Source organism: Panicum virgatum, chromosome 8N, assembly GCF_016808335.1.
Source record: "Panicum virgatum strain AP13 chromosome 8N, P.virgatum_v5, whole genome shotgun sequence".
In the NCBI taxonomy this organism is placed as follows: Eukaryota; Viridiplantae; Streptophyta; class Magnoliopsida; order Poales; family Poaceae; genus Panicum; species Panicum virgatum.
Window position 1 is genome coordinate 20,389,986 of NC_053152.1, and position 20,779 is coordinate 20,410,764.

At 42.4% G+C, this 20,779-nt stretch overlaps 2 protein-coding genes, 1 long non-coding RNA gene and 1 other non-coding gene across 4 annotated transcripts; 3 read left to right on the top strand and 1 right to left on the bottom strand.

The window, feature by feature from the left end:
* The first annotated feature begins 1,317 nt into the window (after window positions 1-1,317).
* LOC120684877 lies at window positions 1,318-2,787 on the top strand. Its single transcript, XM_039966744.1, has one exon. It carries the CDS (start codon window positions 1,318-1,320, stop codon window positions 2,785-2,787), a length of 1,470 nt encoding a protein of 489 aa, XP_039822678.1.
* A 5,407-nt stretch (window positions 2,788-8,194) lies between these two features.
* Window positions 8,195-8,766, top strand: LOC120684580. Its single transcript, XM_039966436.1, has 2 exons — window positions 8,195-8,517; window positions 8,612-8,766. The coding sequence occupies exons 1-2, from the start codon at window positions 8,220-8,222 to the stop codon at window positions 8,638-8,640; spliced, it is 327 nt and encodes a 108-aa protein (XP_039822370.1). The 5' UTR covers window positions 8,195-8,219; the 3' UTR covers window positions 8,641-8,766.
* An 8,137-nt stretch (window positions 8,767-16,903) lies between these two features.
* LOC120687007 lies at window positions 16,904-17,010 on the top strand. The gene has a single exon (XR_005680512.1). It is a non-coding gene; the product is annotated as a small nucleolar RNA R71 (small nucleolar RNA).
* Window positions 17,011-20,026: 3,016 nt separating this feature from the next.
* Window positions 20,027-20,694, bottom strand: LOC120684506. The gene is made up of 2 exons (XR_005679327.1): window positions 20,342-20,694; window positions 20,027-20,257 (listed from the first exon to the last, which is right to left on the bottom strand). It is a non-coding gene; the product is annotated as an uncharacterized LOC120684506 (long non-coding RNA).
* Between the last annotated feature and the right edge of the window lie 85 nt (window positions 20,695-20,779).

The window sequence follows — 20,779 nt, forward strand, 5'->3', positions numbered from 1 at the left end:
TGCTGTAGGGGGCCAACGCTGCTGCTGGCACTGGGCACCCCGCCGTCCGCGCAGCCGCCGGAGGTGCCCACGCGGCTGCGCCACTGGGCGGCCTGCTGTCCGCGACGCCGCCTCTGGCGGGGTGCGTGCCAGGCCACCGCGGCGGTCCTCGTGGAGGAGATGGAGCGGCTGCGACAGGGAACGAGGGATGAGGCTGGGCGGCGAGGAATCCGGCGGCGAGAGTCCGGCGTGCGGCGGCCGGCGGGGACTCCCGGTCGTGTTCGCCCCAATCGCGCGTTTCCTTCTCCTGTGGCCCGAGCCGAGCCTTAGGCAGGAGAGCCGAGCTAGATAGACTTGGGAGCACATGGCGAGCCAATCTGGGAGCATCGTAGGATCCCTGTTGGACGTCCGATATCACGCGACCGCAGGTTGAAGCAGTGCCGCCGCTCGCCCCTGCCCCGAGGAGCTGCTCGCGCCGCGCGCCGCCCGCCGCCCGCCGCCCGCCGCCATCCCGGGTCCCCACTCGCGCCGCTCGCCCCTGCCCCGAGTAGCTGCCGCGCCGAGCCCCAGCACCGGCGTCCCCGTATCCCAGGCTCCCAGTCACAGGCCGACGGATCGTTCACTGTAAGCACAATATCTTAACCAAATAGTAGATCTACTCAATTCATCGACGAAGATAATACACCATTCTCTTTGAAATGCGAGAGTGAACCTTTCATGTAATGCCTGTTCAAAATTCCTTGAATGTCCTGTCATCGGTCTTGTTATCGCTTTAGTCTTACCTAATTATTTACTGCTCATCGCTATTTGCATGTCTCTCCACAAAAAGTAAGGTAACACTAGATGCATTTTTTCTTTTCTTGATTTCTTTTGCAAAATGTGCATAGTAGAAGTACTACATTAGACTGGATATAATAGAAGACTCAAGTTGATCTTGTTATCTGGTTCAGACTCAGCTACTTTTTACTGCAGCATAATTCAAGTACTTGTTTCATGTCACTTGTGGATTGTTCACCATCTGACACACATGCACAAATTAAATACAAGTGAGAATAAAACTTTTACTAGTTTTAAAATGTTGATAAGCACATCTGCTGATTATTTACTACCATGTAAGTTAGGGGTAAGTATCCTAATCATATTCATACTACTTGAGACGTAGTCGAGATCAGGAATTCATACTCCACTGACTCAATAGTAATGTTTTGTAGTTGATGATTCTAGTAGTAATTTTCCATTCTTCGGTTTTCCCTGCATACGAGAATCGTGAAGCATGTAAATGTTAACTCTTGGATCTCTAAATTAATTAGTGCCTCAAATCGGAAATCACTATTACAAATGGAAATTCAGTGCTTCATAATAATTTCAGGCTGTGAAATTTCAGAAGCAGAGCTTACGGACTTAAGAGAAATTAAGAAGTTGTTGCTTTCTGAAAGACCAAGTGATGACTATATAGCTGGGGTAGAAGGTTTTCTCAAGTTTGCATATAGGGAGAAGAAGCCCGATGCGAAGATTCGATGTCCATGTCTCAATTGTGTTAACAGGATGCTACAAAAGAAGGATACAGTGTATGATCACTTACTGTGCAACGGAATGCTGCGTGGATACAGCATATGGGGTTGCCATGGGGAAACAGCATCATATATCTCTGCAAACAAAGATTCAGAGTCACAACTTCCAAATCTAAACCATAATATGCGCCAGGTACTCCAGGAAGCATTTGGATATGTTGACCATGGACTAAACACAAATGAACATGATGTTGCATGTTCTTCTAAAGCTGGACTAGATGCAGATTCACAAGCTTTCTTTGATTTGCTTACAGATGCTGATCAACCTTTATGGGAAGGTTGTGAATTATCAAAACTAACTTTCTTAGTCCTCTTGTTCCATGTGAAGTCCATCAACAAGTGGAGCAATAAATCATTAGATGATTTGCTTGGAATTTTACAGCTTGCTCTACCAAATGGTGCTAATATACCAAAAACATTTGCAGAGGCTCGGAAGATCATTGCAAAGCTTGGTCTTAGGTATGAGAAAATTCTTGTGTGCCCAAATAATTGTCAGCTTTACCGAAAGGATAAGAAAGATCATGATTTCTGTTCAAAATGTGGGGCTTCAAGGTGGAAAAATAAAGCAGACAACACAGCCTTAACAAAGAAGGAAAGAAGAAAGGCAATCCCAAATAAGGTACTGCGCTACTTTCCAATCAAACCTAGGCTTAAAAGGCTTTTTATGCACAAAGAAACAGCTAGGTTAACTAGATGGCATGATGAGGAGCGTACAAAGGATGGGGCATTGCGCCATCCTGCTGATTCAGATGTTTGGAAAGCTATTGATACTCAATATCCTGACTTTGCATTAGATTCTCAGAACATGAGATTTGCAATAGCTAGTGATGGGTTTAACCCATTTGGGAAGTGTAATTCAACCCACAGTTGTTGGCCTATTGTCTTGGTGCCCTATAACTTTCCTCCATGGTTATGCATGAAAGCTTCTTCTCTCATGCTTACGTTAACAATTCCTGGTTACCCTGGAAAGGACTTTCATACATTTATGCAACCAGTTTATGATGACCTAAATGAGCTTTTTGAATATGGTATGCCTACATATGATGCATATCGAGATGAGGTGTTCCAACTTCATGCTGTATTATTATATACAGTGAGTGACTATCCTGGGGCTGGGATATTGGCACAGTTTAGTACCAATAGCCAGTTGGGTTGCCTTTCTTGTGAAGAAGAAACAAGTTACAAATGGTTGAAGTACAAGCAATGTTACATGGGGGCATCGACGATTCTTGCCTGATGGCCATGAGTTTCGATATGATGCGGATTCTTTTGATGGAACTGAAGAGCATAGATCAAAACCAGTACCCTATTCTGGAGAAGCTATTTTGGAAAAGATAAAATCAATTTCTGACTTTGAAAAGTCAAAAACATGGAAGGGTGTTGGTGGCCTTTTTTGTTTGTCTTACTGGAAGTATAATTTGCTTCGGCACAACCTTGACTTTATGCATATTGAGAAGAATGTTTGTGAAAATACATATGGCACACTTTTAGAAATAGAGGGAAAATCAAAGGACAATCTACAGGCACGAAAAGACTTGCAAGAAATGAACATCCGTCCAGATCTACACCCACAAAGAAGGGCTAATGATAAGTACTACTTGCCTCCAGCTTTGTATAACATGTCTAAAGAGGAGAAGCAACAGTTCTGTAAGGTCCTTCATGATATAAAAGTTCCAGATGGTTATTCTAGTAACATCTCTAGATGTGTAAATGTTGCTCAAGCAAAAATTACAGGCCTAAAAAGTCATGATTGTCATATACTAATGCAACAACTTATGCTTGTTGCTTTGCGAGGTCTTCTCCCCGATGATGTTACATCTGCCTTATTTGATCTATACGGATATTTTAGAGAATTAAATGCAAAAGTGCTCTACAAAGATGAACTTGAGAAGTTAGAAGATAGAATTGTAATGACATTATGTCGAATGGAGATGATATTTCCACCTAGATTTTTTTACTATGATGGTTCATCTTGTCGAGGCCTATAAATTAGCGAAGAGGGTTGCAAAGCGAGCTATGAGTGTAGCAAATGGTAAGGCGTATGATGACCTGTATCAGCGGCTAGGCACGAAAGAAGGGGAGAAGGACATTTATAGGATGGCTAGGATCCGCGAGCGGAAGACAAGGGACATCAACCAAATCAAATGCATTAAGGATGGGACAGATCGACTGCTAGTGAAGGATGAGGAGATCATGGATAGATGGAGATAGTACTTCGACAAGTTGTTTAATGGGGAGAGTGAGGGCCCTACCCTTAAGTTAGATGACTCTTTTGACGATACCAACAGATGTTTTGTGAGGAGAATTCAGGAGGTAGAGATCGGGGAGGCTTTGAAGAGGATGAAGGGAGGTACAGCGATGGGCCATGATGGTATCCCCATTGAGGTGTGGAGATGCTTAGGAGATAGAACAATAGTATGGTTAACTAAGCTTTTTAATCTCATTTTTCGGTCAAACAAGATGCCGGAAGAATGGAGGAGAAGTATATTAGTACCTATCTTCAAAAACAAGGGACATGTTCAAAGTTGTACTAACTACCGTGGGATTGAGCTGATGAGCCATACGATGAAGCTTTGGGAGAGGGTTATCGAGCATCGCCTAAGAAGAGTGACAAGTGTGACCCAAAACTAATTTGGGTTAATGCCTGGAAGATCAGCCATGGAGGCGATTTTCTTAATACGACAATTGATGGAGAGATATAGGGAGCAGAAGAAGTACTTGCACATGGTCTTCATTGATTTTGAGAAGGCATATGACAAAGTACCGAGAAATGTCATGTGGTGGGCCTTGGAGAAGCACAAAATCCCAACTAAGTACATTACCCTCATTAAGGATATGTACAAGGATGCGACGACGTTTGTCCGGACATGTGATGGCAACACCACTGACTTTCCTATTAATATAGGCCTACACCAGGGGTCAGCATTGAGCCCTTATTTATATGCTTTAGTGATGCATGAGGTCACAAGGGATATACAAGGTGAGATCCTTGGTGTATGCTCTTTGCTGATGATGTGGTGCCAGTTGACGAGAGTAGGGCAGGGGTTAATAGGAAGTTAGAGCTGTGGAGACGCACGTTAGAGTCGAAAGGGTTTAGACTTAGTAGGACCAAGACCGAGTACATGATGTGCGATTTCAGCGCGACTAGGCATGAGGGGGGAGACATTAGTCTAGATGGTCAAGTGGTGGTCCAGAAGGATACTTTTCGGTATTTAGGATCGGTGCTACAAAAGGATGGCGACATTGATGAAGATGTTAGGCATAAAATTTCAACTGGCTGGTTGAAATGGCAGCAAGCTTCTGGCATCCTTTGTGACAAGAGGGTGCCACAAAAGCTAAAAGTTAAATTCTATAGAACAACAATTCGTCCGGCGATGTTATACGATGCTGAATGTTGGCCTACAAAAAGGCGACATGTCCAGGAACTGAATGTAGCAGAGATACATATGTTGCGGTGGTTTTGCGGGCACACAAGGAGGGATAGAATCCAGAACGAAGTTATTCGGGATAGGGTCGGGGTGGCACCAATTGAGGAGAAACTTACCCAGCATCGGCTGAGATGGTTTGGACATGTCCAACGAAGGCCTCCTGAGACGCCGGTGCGTAATGGGGTTCTTGAGTGGGTCGATAATGTAAAAAGGGGTAGAGGTAGACCTAAACTGACGTGGTATGAGTCGGTTAAGAGAGACCTTAAGGATTGGAATATCTCTAAAGAGATAGCTTTGGATAGGAGCGCATGGAGACTAGCTATCAATGTGCCTGAACCTTGAACTTATTTCTTTCGGGTTTCATCTCTAGCCTACCCCAACTTGCTTAGGAAAAAAGGCTACGTTGTTGTTGTTGTTGTTGTTGTTGTTCATCTTGTCTTTCACTTAGCATCAGAGGCAAAAATTAGTGGTCCTGTTTGCTAGCGATCAATGTATTTTGTGGAGAGGTATGCTGTTCTTTATATTTTTAGAGGATCATTTTTTTATTTTTTGTTGTGCATTATTATTTAACGTTTTATTTTTACAATGTTGGCCTATGTAGATACCTTGGTGAGTTGAAGTCAACTGTGAGGAATAAAGCTCGTCCAGAGGGATGCATTGCTGAATCAGTTTTAGCAAAAGAGGCTATGGCACTTTGTTCAGGATTTATTGATGGTTTTGAAAGCTTGCTTAATAAGGTCTCAAGGAATGATGATTATGATGAAACACAGGGATGTGATACTATCCAGGCATCAACTCTTTTTTCTTATGCTGGCACGGCACTAGGAAAGCCAAGTAGCTATGTTATAAGAGGTTTGGCAAAACTACAAGCACATAGATATGTGCTATTTAATTGTTCTAATGTCAATCCATACCTTAGGTAATATATATATCTCAAACTCAGAAATATAAATTCAATTTTTTTCATGACACAAGTTTCCTTACAAGGTACTTACAGGGCTCATGCTGAACAAATCACGGCTAGGCATAATGGCCGTCGAGCGAGCCATAGAGATGTCGAGAAAATACAAAATGAGAAGTTCCATCTATGGTTTAGAGGCCATGTAAGTGTCATATCTCACATCCTTTACATCTAGAACTCAAGTGCAAAACTAAACTTTTATGGTTGTTCAGATTATGCAGATCAAGAGGGAAAATGGCATTGATGGTATGAAAGATGACATCAGATGGCTAGCCCGTGTTCCTGTTGAAGCAGCAAAAAGGTACCATGCTTTCAACAGACGAGGTTTTCGATTTAGGCCCAAACGGTTGGATGGGGTGACACAAAATAGTGGAGTAGTGCTGACTGCTAAAACTTCTAGTTATGCCAGTGCAAGTGATGATAGACCAGTTTTAGGCGATGTGACATACTATGGGAGGATAATTGATATTATTGAGTTGAACTACTCTAGAAAATTTTCGGTGGTTCTTTTCAAATGTGAATGGGTTGATGTTCTATCTGGAAGAGGAATACAAAAGGACAAATATGGCTACACACTTGTCAACTTCTCACACCTGATACATACTGGGGAAAAGATTGGGCATGAACCTTTCATTTTTCCTAACCAAGCTGACCAGGTGTTTTATGTTGAAGATAAATTAAATCCTGGGTGATCTGTGGTCATGAAGATGAACCAAAGAGATATATATGATGCTGGTTGTGACGAATGGGAAGATGATATCGAAACTGAACCATTCCATGTCACATGTCACACACCTCGGAGAGATGTTTAATAATGCAAAGATCAGACATCAATGGGTTAGAACAGACATTGAGGGAACAACAGTGGATATTAGCACTAGTGGATTGAATGACCAATCATAGATTGTTTCTTCAACGGTTTGTGTTTCTATAATTTGTCCTCTTTATTTCATTATTGAAGTTATCTCATTATTTTAAAAGATCTAAATATAGCTACATTATTTAAAAATATTAGTATCTCTAGAATTTAATTTCATACAGAAATCAAATGATCATGTAAATATAAACGTAAAAAGTAATTTGTATAAAATAAATGTGAAATTCCACTATGAATTTTTACTAGCTAGTTATCTCTACTAATAATGTAGATTTTTTTAAGCCAATGTTCATGTTTTATAGATTTTGCAAAGTTTATAGTTCATATATGCTACAACTCATATTCCTCCACCAAGTTTCCCTCATGTGTGACACTTGGAGTTACTAATTTTTCTCTTTTTATTGCAGAATTATAAAACTTGGAGATAGCTATGAGTTGCAGATATATCATAGTTTGTTTTCATCACAGTGCAAAAGCTAGATTTGTAATAAAAACTAGTACAATATACTTTATTGTCATATTTTCAAAGTTTTGTTTGTACATGTACTCCTTGCCTTATCATTATCTATCGAGCTGACCTCATGTTAAATATAGTTGTATCTTGATGTCAACAAATGAGTCTTTTTGTGATTTCTTCTACATTCCCAATTGCCTACTCGTGATGATATCTGGTGCCACATTCATGGCACTTCGTGAAAGGGAAACAATACGCAGGGCTTCTTTGTAACACTTAAATTGTAACATTATTTTGTATGTGTTACTAAATACTACTATCCTTGTAACACTTTAGGTGTAACATTACTTTTGTATTACTACAAATATTTTCTGTATCACATTTTTATAGAACATGTGCAATGTGTTACACCAGTTATCTGTAACATATAGTTTTGTGTTACTATTAAACTTCTCTGTAACACAATGATGAATGTGTTACACGAGTGTGTTACAGTTTCCATGTTTTGTAGTAATCTCTAAATGTATGGCGTCGCAATATCTCCAACAGACATGCTATTTATTCTTCTTCTAATTTCTAATCCATGGAATAGGAATGTATGGAATGTATGTATCCTCTTGTGGACACTTGTTCGATGACTGGGTTTGATATGTGGTTATACATCTCCAGCAGACATGCAATTCTTTTTAAATCTATACAATATGAACAGTATGTCAATATGATATAGTTAAATATTTGTTGGGGTTCCTTGTGGATAGAATTCGATATCTCTTTGTATGATATAGGTGCACATCTAAAGCAGATATAGTATACACATCTACGTCAACATTACGATTAAGGGCATCCCCCGACTGATCCGAGCCTATATAAGCCCAACGATCCCACCAAAAGAACTCACAGAAGGAGCACACATCTCGTGTACCACACAAATACAACAAGCTATATATCCATGGTGAAACTGCTTCTGGGTTTTATGCTTGTCCTTGCTGTTGCAGGGACAACGTTGGCCGGGGGCTGCGACGGGGACCGGGAGGACATGATCCGGGAGTGCAAGAAGTACGAGATGTTCCCGGCTGAGCCCAAGATACCGCCGTCGGCAGCGTGCTGCGCTGTGTGGCAGAAGGCGGACATCCCGTGCCTCTGCAAAAGGGTCACCAAGGAAGTAGAGAAGGTGTGGTGCATGGAGAAGGTCCTCTACGTCTCCAACTACTGCAAGAGGCCCTTCAAGCCTGGCTACAAGTGCGGGAGTAAGTGAAACACTACTCTGCACATATATACTTATAACTATATATGCTTTTTATGAAGTATATGTAAGATTGATTTCGTATGTTTTTTTTTCAGGTTTTACGGTTCCTCCACTTGGCCAATAAATGGATCTTGTGATCAGTATATATGTAGCATGTGAGACTGTGTTGAAAATAATGTACTGTGTACTTTATATATAAAAAGTTGGGAACAATATGAATATGCGTGGAAGAACATGGTCTGTAGTAATAATTTCAATACAAATTAAAGAACAATGAATTTTCTCTTTTTCACCTCAAAAGAACAATCGTTTTTGGTATGTGACAATTTCCTCCGCCTATTATTATCTTAGAAGAAAATACTGAAAGATAATACTCTCTCTGTTCCAAACTATAAATCCTGGTTTATCTAATAAAATACATAGCTTTTAGTATGCACATAGATATTGATATACATTATGGCTAAATATATAGTATATCTTGAATAGCCAATCTGTAATTTGTTAGGAAAACAGATGAGCATATATAGATGGTTACCACTAGACGCACAGCACAGCGAATGAAGAGTTGGGTAGCTCACACCAACGTAGTCCACTACCGGATTCTGCCTGTTTGCCGAGTGCCTAAGGCACACGGCAAAAGCCCTAAATGTACTCGGCAAAGACTTTACCGAGTGCCACACACGACATACGTCACACGGCAACCAAAGACTCAGCAAAGCCGCCTTTGCCGAGTGCTATTTCTCGGGCACTCGGCAAAGCTTTGCCAAGTGCTCAGTTGGCTCTCGGCAAAAAAAGTTAGGGGGATGGCCAAATAACGGTAACAGAGGGTTTGCCATGTGCCTGAATCAAGGCACTCGACAATGATTCAAATCTTTGCCCGATGCCTTTGCAATGACGCTTGGCAGAGAGCTAAAAGAGGTAAACAAATAATATATTTACAAACATAGATCTGCATGATTACAACTTCTTAAACCAGCCAAAAAAGATAAGAAAATAATATACACACGCAGGTCCACATATATGATTACATAAAATCCAATTTGTAGGATTTCATATACATATTGTTTACAACTTGTACATACATAATCGTATGTTTCTGTTACCACCTTTGAGTTCTCTACTAAATATACATCTTCTTAGATCTAGAGAGAACATCATATGACAGATTATACTTAAAATTCTAGAACTCCTTAACTCCTTGTGTGCATGACGACTCACCAGCAAGTCAACTTGTTATGTGAAACTATAGACAAGCTCAGTATATATATAACCTATACTGAAGGTCAACTGTAGTTCATCTTGAAGTTGAACTAAAGTAAGATGACACTTTCTGGTAGCTCCATCCATTGAAAAGGTTTGTAGGGGCAGGCCAAAATCCATTTCTAGGGGCGGATGGCGCAACCGCCCCTGCTTTTCGCTGCTAAAAATGGTGGTTTGTAGGGGTGGGTACGAGAGCCGCTCACCAAGAGAGCCATCATATGCAAGGAAACCATATGTTGAAAATGACCATTTTGAGTCAAAGAATCGGTCTAGAGTTCTTGAGAAGAAAAAGGTTGTCAAGCAGGTTTACGTGGTGAAAAATGATGGCTGCAAAAGTATAAGTTCAGATCTGAATTGAATTAGTAAGAAGCCTATTGTTGTGTTGAGGACTTCGGCTATTGATGGAAAGGAAAGGGAAAATTGAGTGCTGATATTTCTAGTGTCAAATCTGAACAAAATAAGTTCAAATGGACAAAAGTCAAGAAGGAACTGCCGTTGTCCAAAATTGAAGTATGACCGAGATGCTTATTCGATTTATCAAATTGGCAAAAGAAGAACCTCCAGAAACTTAATGTCCAGGAGTTGAAAGAAAAGCAACATTCTTCGGGTCTACAGTAATACCATGTTGATTGATGACATGACCAATAAACTCACTTCAGAAAGCCAGAAAGCACACTTCTTTAGTTTGGCATAAAACTTATTCTTTCGAAGAGCATCCAAGACAAGACTAAGATGATGCTCATGTTCTTCCTCTGACTTGGAGTAGATCAATATATCATCAATAAACACAACAACAAAGTCATCCAAGTACTCATGCAGCATCCTATTCATCACTTCCATAAACACAGCAGGAGCATTCGTTAGTCCAAAAGACATAACAACATACTCAAAATGCCCGTACCTTGTGCTAAAAGCTGTCTTCTCAATATCTTCCTCCTTAATGCTTATCTGATGATAACCAGATTGCAAATCGATCTTAGAGAAGACCTTAGCACCCCTCAATTGATCAAAGAGAGCATCAATACGAGGTAGAGGGTACTTATTCTTGATGGTCACTTGATTAAGACCGCGACAGTCAACGCTTAGCCTTTTAGTGCCATCCTTCTTCTCAACAAACAACACTGGAAATGCCCAAGGCGACTTACTAGGTCTTATGAATCCCTTAGCAAGAAGATCATCTAGCTGCTTCTTCAACTCCACATGCTCTATTGGAGCCATCTTATATGGTGTCCTATAGATAGGTTCTATGCCAGGAACTAATTTAATCTCAAAAACAGCATCACGCTCAGGAGGTATGCCTGGAAGATCATCAGGAAAAACATCCGAATAATGACACACCACTGGGATATTTTCCACTTGTAAGGCAACCTCACTACCATCCACCATAGCCAAAAGAATACCTGACTTCCTTGTCCAGCGATCTGGGAACATTTGGGACAACAATGACAGAGAGTACTTCATAGCACTCCCCTGAAAGATCACCTCCCTACCCGAAGGTGCTTGTAAAGAAATCATTTTCCAGAAATAGGAGATAATTGCTTGATACTGAGAAAGCCAATCCATACCCAGAATAACATCAAATGGCTCTAAAGGAATCACCACCAAATTAGCAACAAAGACCTCACCAGCAAGAACAATAGAACAACAAGGGCAAACAGAATAACTTGATATAGGACCTCTAGCTGAACTAACAAGAACAGGCTGACTAATCTTCTGCATAGATAGACTAGCACGAACTACAAAACCCTCTGAGACAAATGAGAAGCTAGTGCCAGAGTCGAAAAGAACACTTGCATCAAATGAATCAACTGAAATAATACCTGTCACCACATCTCCACGATCCCTGTCATCAATAGAGGGCATATAATACATCCTCGGAACACCCGTAGAGGAAGAACCTGGAGTATGGCCACTAGGTGTACCCCAAGGCATAAGAGGAACTGGGGGAACAGTAGCCTGAGGCTGTCGAAAAGCCCCAGACTGCGGCAACGGAGGAGTACTCGACATAGTCGGAGGCGCCATCAAGTACTGAGGATACACTGGTGCTGGCAGGTACTGCTGAGTGGGTAGCATGGGAAGTTGCTGCTGTGCAGAGGGTGTTGCTGCCACCACTAGAAGCTGAAGTTGAAGAAGGCACTACCTCCCAATGCACTTTCCCATTGGGATTCCTCCTACAAACCACATCCCTATGGTCCATACCACAAATAGAACATTTGCCGGTCCATCGGCACTCTGAACGGCGATGGGCATCACCACAACGGAAGCACACAAGCCCCATGCCAGGCTTCGCAACAGCTCGGTAGTGAGTTGCATTCTTATCTGAAATACTGGACTGAGAAGACTTTCCATGGTATGGCTGGTGATGCTGGAACTTCCCTTTCTTGTGTATAGGACCACCAGACTGTCCCTTCTTGTCACTTTGGCTGTGGGATTGCTCCCCACCTGATGACTTATGCATCTCAGTAGTGACTAAATGCTGCAATTCCAAACCCAAAGCCTGCTCCTCAATAGTACGGAAGTCAATGAGTGGAAAAGCTCCCAGCATGTGTCTGATAGATGGCCTAAGACCCTGGCGAAACTGTATTGCCTTCTCCATATCATTATAGGCCACATGTGGAACAAAGCGAACTATCTGGTTGAAGCCCACTTCATACTCAGTCACTGTCTTTTTATCCTGCACATAATTATGCAAGTCCATCTTCATCTTATCAAGAAAAGTGGCAGGATAGAATCTCCGCTCAAACTGCCTCACAAAGGCATGCCATGACATTGAACCATACATAGCTGGGTGGGCTACCTGCACACCTTTCCACCAAATTTGAGCTTCCCCTTTAGCAGCTGTGTACAGAAGCGAACACGGTCTTGATAAACCACCTCAAACACATCCATCTTGTCCTCAACATAAGTTAGCCAATCCGCTGCCTGGACTGGGGTACCACTGCCATCAAAAGTGTCTAGATTCATACCCATCCACTGCATCAAGGATATGGCACTAACAGGAATAGGCATCTCAGGAGCACCAACATTTGCCGGAGCAGCACCAACCCCAGCAATTGGGCCACTAGCAGTGGGAGCATCATTAGTTGGAGCAGCACCATTAGCCGGAGCACCCTGCCTCAAGTTCTGTATCTCATTCTGCATTGCCTGCATCATGGCTAGCAACTGTGCTGGACTAGGATCAGCCTGTGGCACCTGTTCAGGAGTGGGATTAGCATCTGCCGGCTGCCCACTAGCTCCAGAACGACCACGACCACGTCCACGACCACGACTACGCATAACAGGAGGCATAACTACAACCACCAACAATCAAATAGGCAAACACATCAAATTCATGTAATTGAAATCATAATCAAAAAATTCGAAATGAAAAACCAACATAATATATGCAAACCCATACCAAACCTACATGTGCAAGTGTGTCACATTTTATTGAGTAAAATTTTAACAACCACTATTAAGCCAAGGGTCTAAAACCAAAAGCTCTTATATCAACTGTAACACCCTAGGCCACCGATTCCTAGGATGCCACTAAACTTTCTAACTAACGGCTGAATCTAGCAAGAGAGTTGAACAGCAACAACTTAAAATTAAAGCGATGCGGAAGCAGATAGAATAATGTTTAAACAAGAAGAAAAAAATATCTCTAACAAAACTCAACATTTAACTTTTACAGCACAAATAAAACAAGTGGAAATGTGAATAGTGGAATGTGCTGCTACTCCCCATCCCCTTCATGAAATGCTTCAAAAACCTGGAAGGAGTAAAGCAAGGGTGAGATTTTGAAATCTCAGCAAGCAATTTATTTTGAAAAGTTATTTAGATCACAAGTAGGTCAAGCATCAACAGATCTTAATGTTTGCTTCTCACGTATAAATACTCCAACGATCAAGTCAACTATAACATATAATATTGTGACAACTTTCATGAATGCAAATGCCATGACTTCTTTTACATCGCACCCCTCCTCGGGCAACGCACGATGTGTACCGGTACTATCGCAACCATAAGATTGCGATCTGCTTCAAATGCATAAAAATTAACTCTTTGATCCTAGTTTCAAACGATGCATATGAGTAGTCAAACGGATTGCATTCGGCGAGATCTTCGCATCCGTGGTCTCGGATTATTCATCCGACCAACGAATCAAAAAGTCAACCTTTTGAGCTCTCTTCAAATACCTGGTCAACCATTTAATAAAATATGTATTCGAACTTGTAAAGCGTATTTTCATACTTCGGATTCCGGGTGTTACAGATCGTGACGGTCGGCGGATAGAGTCCACCAACATGTCATCCTGAGAGGCCGATGACGCTCGCGAACTCTGGGATCGGGATGACGAGCCCAGCTTCTTCACCTTGCCCTTGATATTCCCCCAGAGCGACATGACTCTTGCAAAAGATTAGTGCCAAGAAAATACAGGGAAAAATAAATCGGAGGGGTTAGTGGTTAGTCGTTCTTGTGGGGATCAATCCACCACAAACCGTTCTTCGTTCAGACCTTGATTTATTCAATGGGAAATATTTTTGTGATTTTCATTTTAAGAGAGGGTTACTACTAATTTTATTGGATTAGTGTTGAGCTAATCTCAGCACTACTACTATTTTTGTGGGGCTAGCACTTGAGTTACCTTACTTAATTAGCTCCTTAAAGCTTCATTAAGCAAGAAAACTCAGAGAAAGCAAGAGGGAATGTGTGCTCAGGAGAGTGACCTGCGTTCTCAGAGCGACGGTGCGATGAACGATGATGACATGGTGGCTTTTATAGAGGCGCACAGGGGCAGGGCCGGCCGGCCTATGGTGTGTCGGGCGGCACCTCCCTCGGCCTCCATTCCTCCACGTCAATGCCTAGGTGCTAGACCTGCAGGTGCTCATGCTCCGGTTCGTGATGACACCACAGGAGTGGTGGAGAGGCGCTGGGCGGCCATGATGAGGCCGGCCGGCCTGCACCCCTCTGCATGATGAGTGCGGCCACTTTTCTTTGCTCCCACGAGCACTCATGTCCCTGGTTCCGGCTGCCCCCTAATCAAATGAGAGAGTGGGGCTGTCCAGCCTAGGTGGGGCCGGTCGGCCTACAATTCGATCATTTTTTTTATATGCAATGATATTTGATGCAAACAAAAAATTTAAATTTTGATTCAAGAAAATTTAAACATGCCATGACTTGAAAAGAAAGAAAGGTTATGCAAGAAAATTAAACTATCCTATATGCAAATGCAAGAATGGATACGTACCATGGTTCTCATGGCGATAGCATGGATTTCAAGTCCGGAGCAGGACTCTCCATACTTTGGGTTTGGTTGTCATCGCCGGATGGAGTTCCAGACGAAGACACTTTTCTCCGATATTCCTTCTTTGTGGCGGGTTTTGTTTTGATCGCTTTCGCCTCCGATTCCTCAAATTCTCTGCGAAGGATTCGTCGTCTTGCGTTCCTGTTGTTGTGCACTCTAATCTCCTTGTCGATTCTCAGTCATTCCAAGAGCTCGGCAAGGATATCGATTGTGAGGGTTGATGGCTTCTCCTGCTCTTTCTCAGATTTCTTCCGGTTGAAAGCTTTGACCTGAGAACATTGTTCGACCTTCGGTCTGAAGGCGAACTTCTCCGTTTGCCCATTGATATTGAGCTGAATTTCACCGGCTCCAAAATCAATGTGTGCATTTGCGGTACTCAAGAACGGTCTTCACAGAATGAGAGGCATCTTGGCGTCGACTTCCATGTCGAGGACGACGAAATCAACGGGAATAAAAAAGTTCCGGATTTTTACCGGGATGTTCTCTGCAATTCCCGCGGGGTAACGAACCGTTTGGTCCGCTAGCTGCAAGCACATAGCAGTAGGGGCAAGCTCATGATAATTTAGTTTATCGTAAACTACCTTAGGCATGACACTGACGCTTGCTCCCAGATCGCAAAGAGCATGAGAAAAGTGTTGGCTCCCGATTGAACATGTAATTGTGGGGCACCCTGGATCTTTCTTCTTCTCCAGGAGAGGATTGAGTATAGCTGCGCTACACTCCTCTGTGAGTTGCACGACCTCGGTGGTGGGCAAGTTTCTCTTGTTACCAAGTATATCCTTGATGTACTTGGCATAGGTTGGGACCTGAATAGCATAAAGAAGTAGTATATTGACATATAACTTCTTTATTACCTCGACGAACTTGCCAATATGCTTGTCGGCCACCGGCTTCCTTATCCGTTCCGGAAACGATAAGGCAGTAGTGTCATGAAACTCCCGTGAAGTTCTGGGGGGTTCCACGGTTTCCTCCTGGGCAGCAGTTGTGTTGGACTCTTCGGCCTCCTCCTGATCTTCGTCTGCAGTAGAGGTATTGCTGGCAGGTACGACTTTCCGCTTAGATCCTGCATCTTTAGAATATGGTGGTTCTTGCATGGACTTACCTGTCCGCGTAGTTACCGCACTAGCATTCTCCTTAGGAGAAACTTCTGGTTGCCTAGGAAGTTTTCCCGAGTTATTGTTAGGACAAGATGAGGCTAGTTGAGCAACCTGAGTTTCTATCATTTTATTGAAGCTCAACTGGTTTTTAATAACAAAATTTATGCCCTCTAGTTGTCCGGCCAAAGATTCCAAGATTTTATCATTAGCAAGAAATTTCTTACTAATGTTATCATTAATCTGTTTTTGGCCATAAACTAGGTCCTTTAGAGTAGCTTGAAAATTGTTATTAAAGTTCTTACCTTGCTGTTGACTGCAGAGGAGGTTGGGCTTGGAATTCCAACCCTGCTGAGGACGGAAGCCAGAGTTGTTGGAGTTGTTCGCTCCAACGAAGTGAGCTTCCTCCAGAGTAATCGGGAAAGAGTTTCCCGTGTGTCCAGTTTCTCCACAAGTCTCGCATGTCATGCGAGAATCCGTAACCTGGTTGGCCTCCTGGTGCGGAGACTCCAGCTTCTTCATGAGAAGGTCCATCTTGGCAGCAAGCATATCAACACTGTCGATATGATGAATTCCCTTGCTGGGCTGTTGCTGCCTTTCACCTTTCCAACTATGGTTGGAAGCAATCTTCTCTACCAGCGCTTTTGCTGCGTTGACGCTGAGCGAAAGGATCTCTATATTCGATGTGGTTCTGGGCTGGCATGTTCAGGCCATGGAAGAATCTCTGTATGATCAGCCATTCTTCCATGCCGTGGTGGGGGCATGCTACAATGTACTCTTGGAATCTCTCCCAAGCTTTTGGAATAGCTTCATCCGGCAGCTGCTGAAATCCAGAGATTTTGCTCCGGAGGGCATTGGTCTTGCCCACCGGGAAGTATTTCGTCAGGAATGCATTGGAGTAGGCATCCCATGTGGTGATAAAACAGTAAAGTTTTTCATTCAATTATATGATAACTTTAGCCAATTGCTTCCCCGGCAACGGCGCCAGAAATACTTGTTGGTGTCTCTTATGCTCAATCTGAATAGGTATTCTGCAAGCGCACAGAATTCACCGATGTAGAACTTCACCTTGGAGTATTCCGGGGTATCATGAAATCCTCAGGGAAGCACTATGGTAAAGTGTATCATAAATTGTAGTGGCAACCTTTAATGAGTTTATCAACCGACTAATTCAGCAGGGGTAAGCCAGATAACGGGTAGGATAAATGGCCAGTCTATGACCGTTTGACACACAGGAGATTCTATGCTTTAGAGAGGTAGCAGCTGGGAAGACAACGAGTGAGAAAGGACTCCTGAAACACTTCTAAACTACTGATCTAGCCTCACTAGAACTAATCTAAGCTTCTATCTTGATGTCGGAACCAGGGGCTTACTTCGGTGGCCTAAGAGAAGGGCTCAGATAGGGATGAGAGGGGAGCCCGACGTCCTTCGGCAACTACTTCTATGAAAACACCCAAACGTGGTGGACTACGAGGGACAGACAAGGCTATCACCGCTTGCCGCCTACTACTGCGGTGCCATGGGGTGGAACACACTTCCTAGCTAGCACTGAGTCAGACATATACTAGTATTTGGAAAGATAAATAACTTGCGGGAAGTAAAGCCGACTCAAGTAAATAAAGAAGATTACTTATATTAAAATAGTCAAAGGAAAAGATACAAGAGCTTATACCGAGCTCCGATGATGACTCCGGATCCCCGAGACAAGCTCGACTCGACTCTAACTCCCAACTACTAACCTACTCTAGTCTTGAGAAGAGAGAATTGCTCCTTTGAGTGTGTGTCTACAAGTGAGGGGGAGAGTGCTATTTATAGGCTTCCAAGGTCGGTAGAAGGGCCTGTAATTTAGGTAGCGCCCGATGTACGCAACTGTAGAGGCGGTGCTTAACTTCCACGCGAAGCCGGGAGATGAGTTTCTGCAAGGTGGGGCTGAGCGGCCCTCCCTAGGCCGGCCAGCCTAGGGGTGTGCCATCTGGCCACTGACCTCCCGTGGACAGCTCCAGATCTCTCCTGGACGTCGGTTCTTTAGGTGGTTTCCTCATATGCTTCCTTCTTGGGCCGGGCGGCCTGCCTCCAGAGCCCCTCGGCCCTTAGTTTCGCCGATGTTGCACATAAACACTCCACATTGCCTCTGGAATGGGTGGTTTCTCAATTTGACGATCTTGGCATTGGCATGTGAGCCTTTGGGTTGAACCTTGTGCCTTCCGGGTCTACCGATAGGATATGAGATGTTCGCCTTGTTCTGGAACCTTATGAATGTGTCACATTGCTCCAATAAGAATATTGGACCCATGTATGTGGAGGTGTCCGGCCGGTTGGCACGGAATGTGCCGGGCGGCCAAGATTTTCTCTGATTTCGACCATATTTGGGCAGTGGACTTCTGCAAGCACAACTCATCCAAAACTTGTGGAACTTATTAGAATTAAATAAAATATATATGGAACATGGTACAAAAATTCAATTTATTTCCGAGAAGTTGACAATCAAAATGTGATATAATGGCTGTCAACACTATCCACAATACGATCATATATACAAGTAAACCACATGAACTGTCTACACTCATTCTAAAAATTTCTACTATCCGCATACTCATCTCAATCTAAAAATAAAAAATATACTACACTCATTTATAATATATAGCCATTAATAAGAGTAAAATCACATCAACTCTTTTGATCAACTAAAACAAGTATATTACACTCCTTTGGATCAACTAAAACAAGTAAATCACACCTACATATGCAATCTAAATGAGCAAGAAATGAACTACACATTTTCTCTATTTCTAAAGCATGAAATGAGCTACCCAAGCAATGAAAGAAGAGAGAAACAAGCCCCAAACCTTTAGCGTTGATGGATGGACGGGGGAATCAAAGATCTTCACAAATGTGGTCAGTAAATGAGCAAGAACTCCCCTCGCCCGACCCAAGAACAGCAAGAACAAGTGAGCTGAATGGCTCGGGCGGGAGGAGGGGGAATGGGATAAGGGGGCCAAGGACATTTGTCCCGGTTGGAGGCACAAACCCGGACCAAAGGACCCCCTTTTGTCCCGGTTGGTGGCTCCAACTGGGACCAATGGGCCGAGGGGACGTTGTCCCGGTTGGAGCCACCAACTGAGACAAAAGGGTGGGCCTTTGATCCCGGTTGGTGCCTCCAACCGGAACCAAAGGCCCCTGTCCCCACCCCCGCTCGCCTGACTAGCCGTTGGACCCGGGATAAAAGACACCTTTGGTCCCGGGCCCAAAAGCAGCCGGGACAAATGGCTTGGATCAAAGGTCTGTTCTGTAGTAGTGATTACAATGAAACTATATCATTGAATTATTGTCTTATATGATACTCTATATTATACATTATAAAATATTTGCTGCCCGTAGCAACGCACAGACATGGATCTAGTCATAATCACTACTACAGAAACAGAGTTTTAGTAACACCGACTTGTGTTACTATAGCTCAATTAATGTGTTACTAGATCTCCTAGTAACATATCCTATTAGTGTTACAATATCCAATGTTACTACTATCTGATCTATTGGAACACAAAACATGTGTTCTTTTATATCTAGAAAAGTGTTACTACTTTGTAACATAATTTGTTATCTATTGGAACATTTGTTAGTGTTACAATAATTATGTACTGTAACATATTTTTTTATCTGTAGTAACACTTTTCGTTGTGCTAGTATCACACTATGAGGATACCGTTTGGAATTTTAGGAACACGTGGTTTGTAACACATGCTTTACCTATTGTAACACATTTAAAATTTCAATTAAATAACAATTATTCATATGCAAACTAACTATAGCCTAAATATATATTTTGGAGGGAACATAACACACTGCACAATCACTCAAATCATGAATTTCAGTAGCAACAGAAAGTTGCATTGATTGTAGGAATGTAACATAGTCTTTGTTCACATAATGTAAAGTATATTTACACAATGATATGATTAAGAAGAGAAAATGTTTACAAATGTGCGCTACAGCAAATGAAATGCAAAAAATAAACAATATTCTTGAAATTCTTGTCTTCACGGTCCATGCGTGTGTGTATATCCAAGTACATATATTCATCCATTGATCATTTCAACCTGCATAGAGAATGAGTGTTGTACAAATGATCATTACAAGCTTCAGAGAGAAATTATATATGTAGAAAGCTAGTTGCAACATACACAAATCAAAGGCCAAGCAATCGGTGCTCCTTTGGCATGAGCATCACCAATTTTCTTGTATCCACTTGTGGGCCTTACTAATGGCTCATCTTGTATAATAGGATGATTGATACGCACTTTGTAGAATTGCTTTCCTATCTCAACTCCACCAACATTTGCTTTTGGATTAGAGCTCAAAATGGTTGCATAAGCCACAATTGCCTTATTTGGATAACTCGCAGACTTAAGTATTACTGTGGTTCCATCCTAAATTGAATTGACGTAGTCATCAATAATCATTAGTTGAGTAAAGATAAAGATAATCCAATCAGAATGAACATTATGTTTGTTTACCTTAATTCTCTGAGGTCGTGTATATTTGGAACACTTCTGTCCTGTAGGTTTATCTTCGAGTGCTCCTTGCTGGTCCTTTATCATTTGATATTAGGTACAGAATCA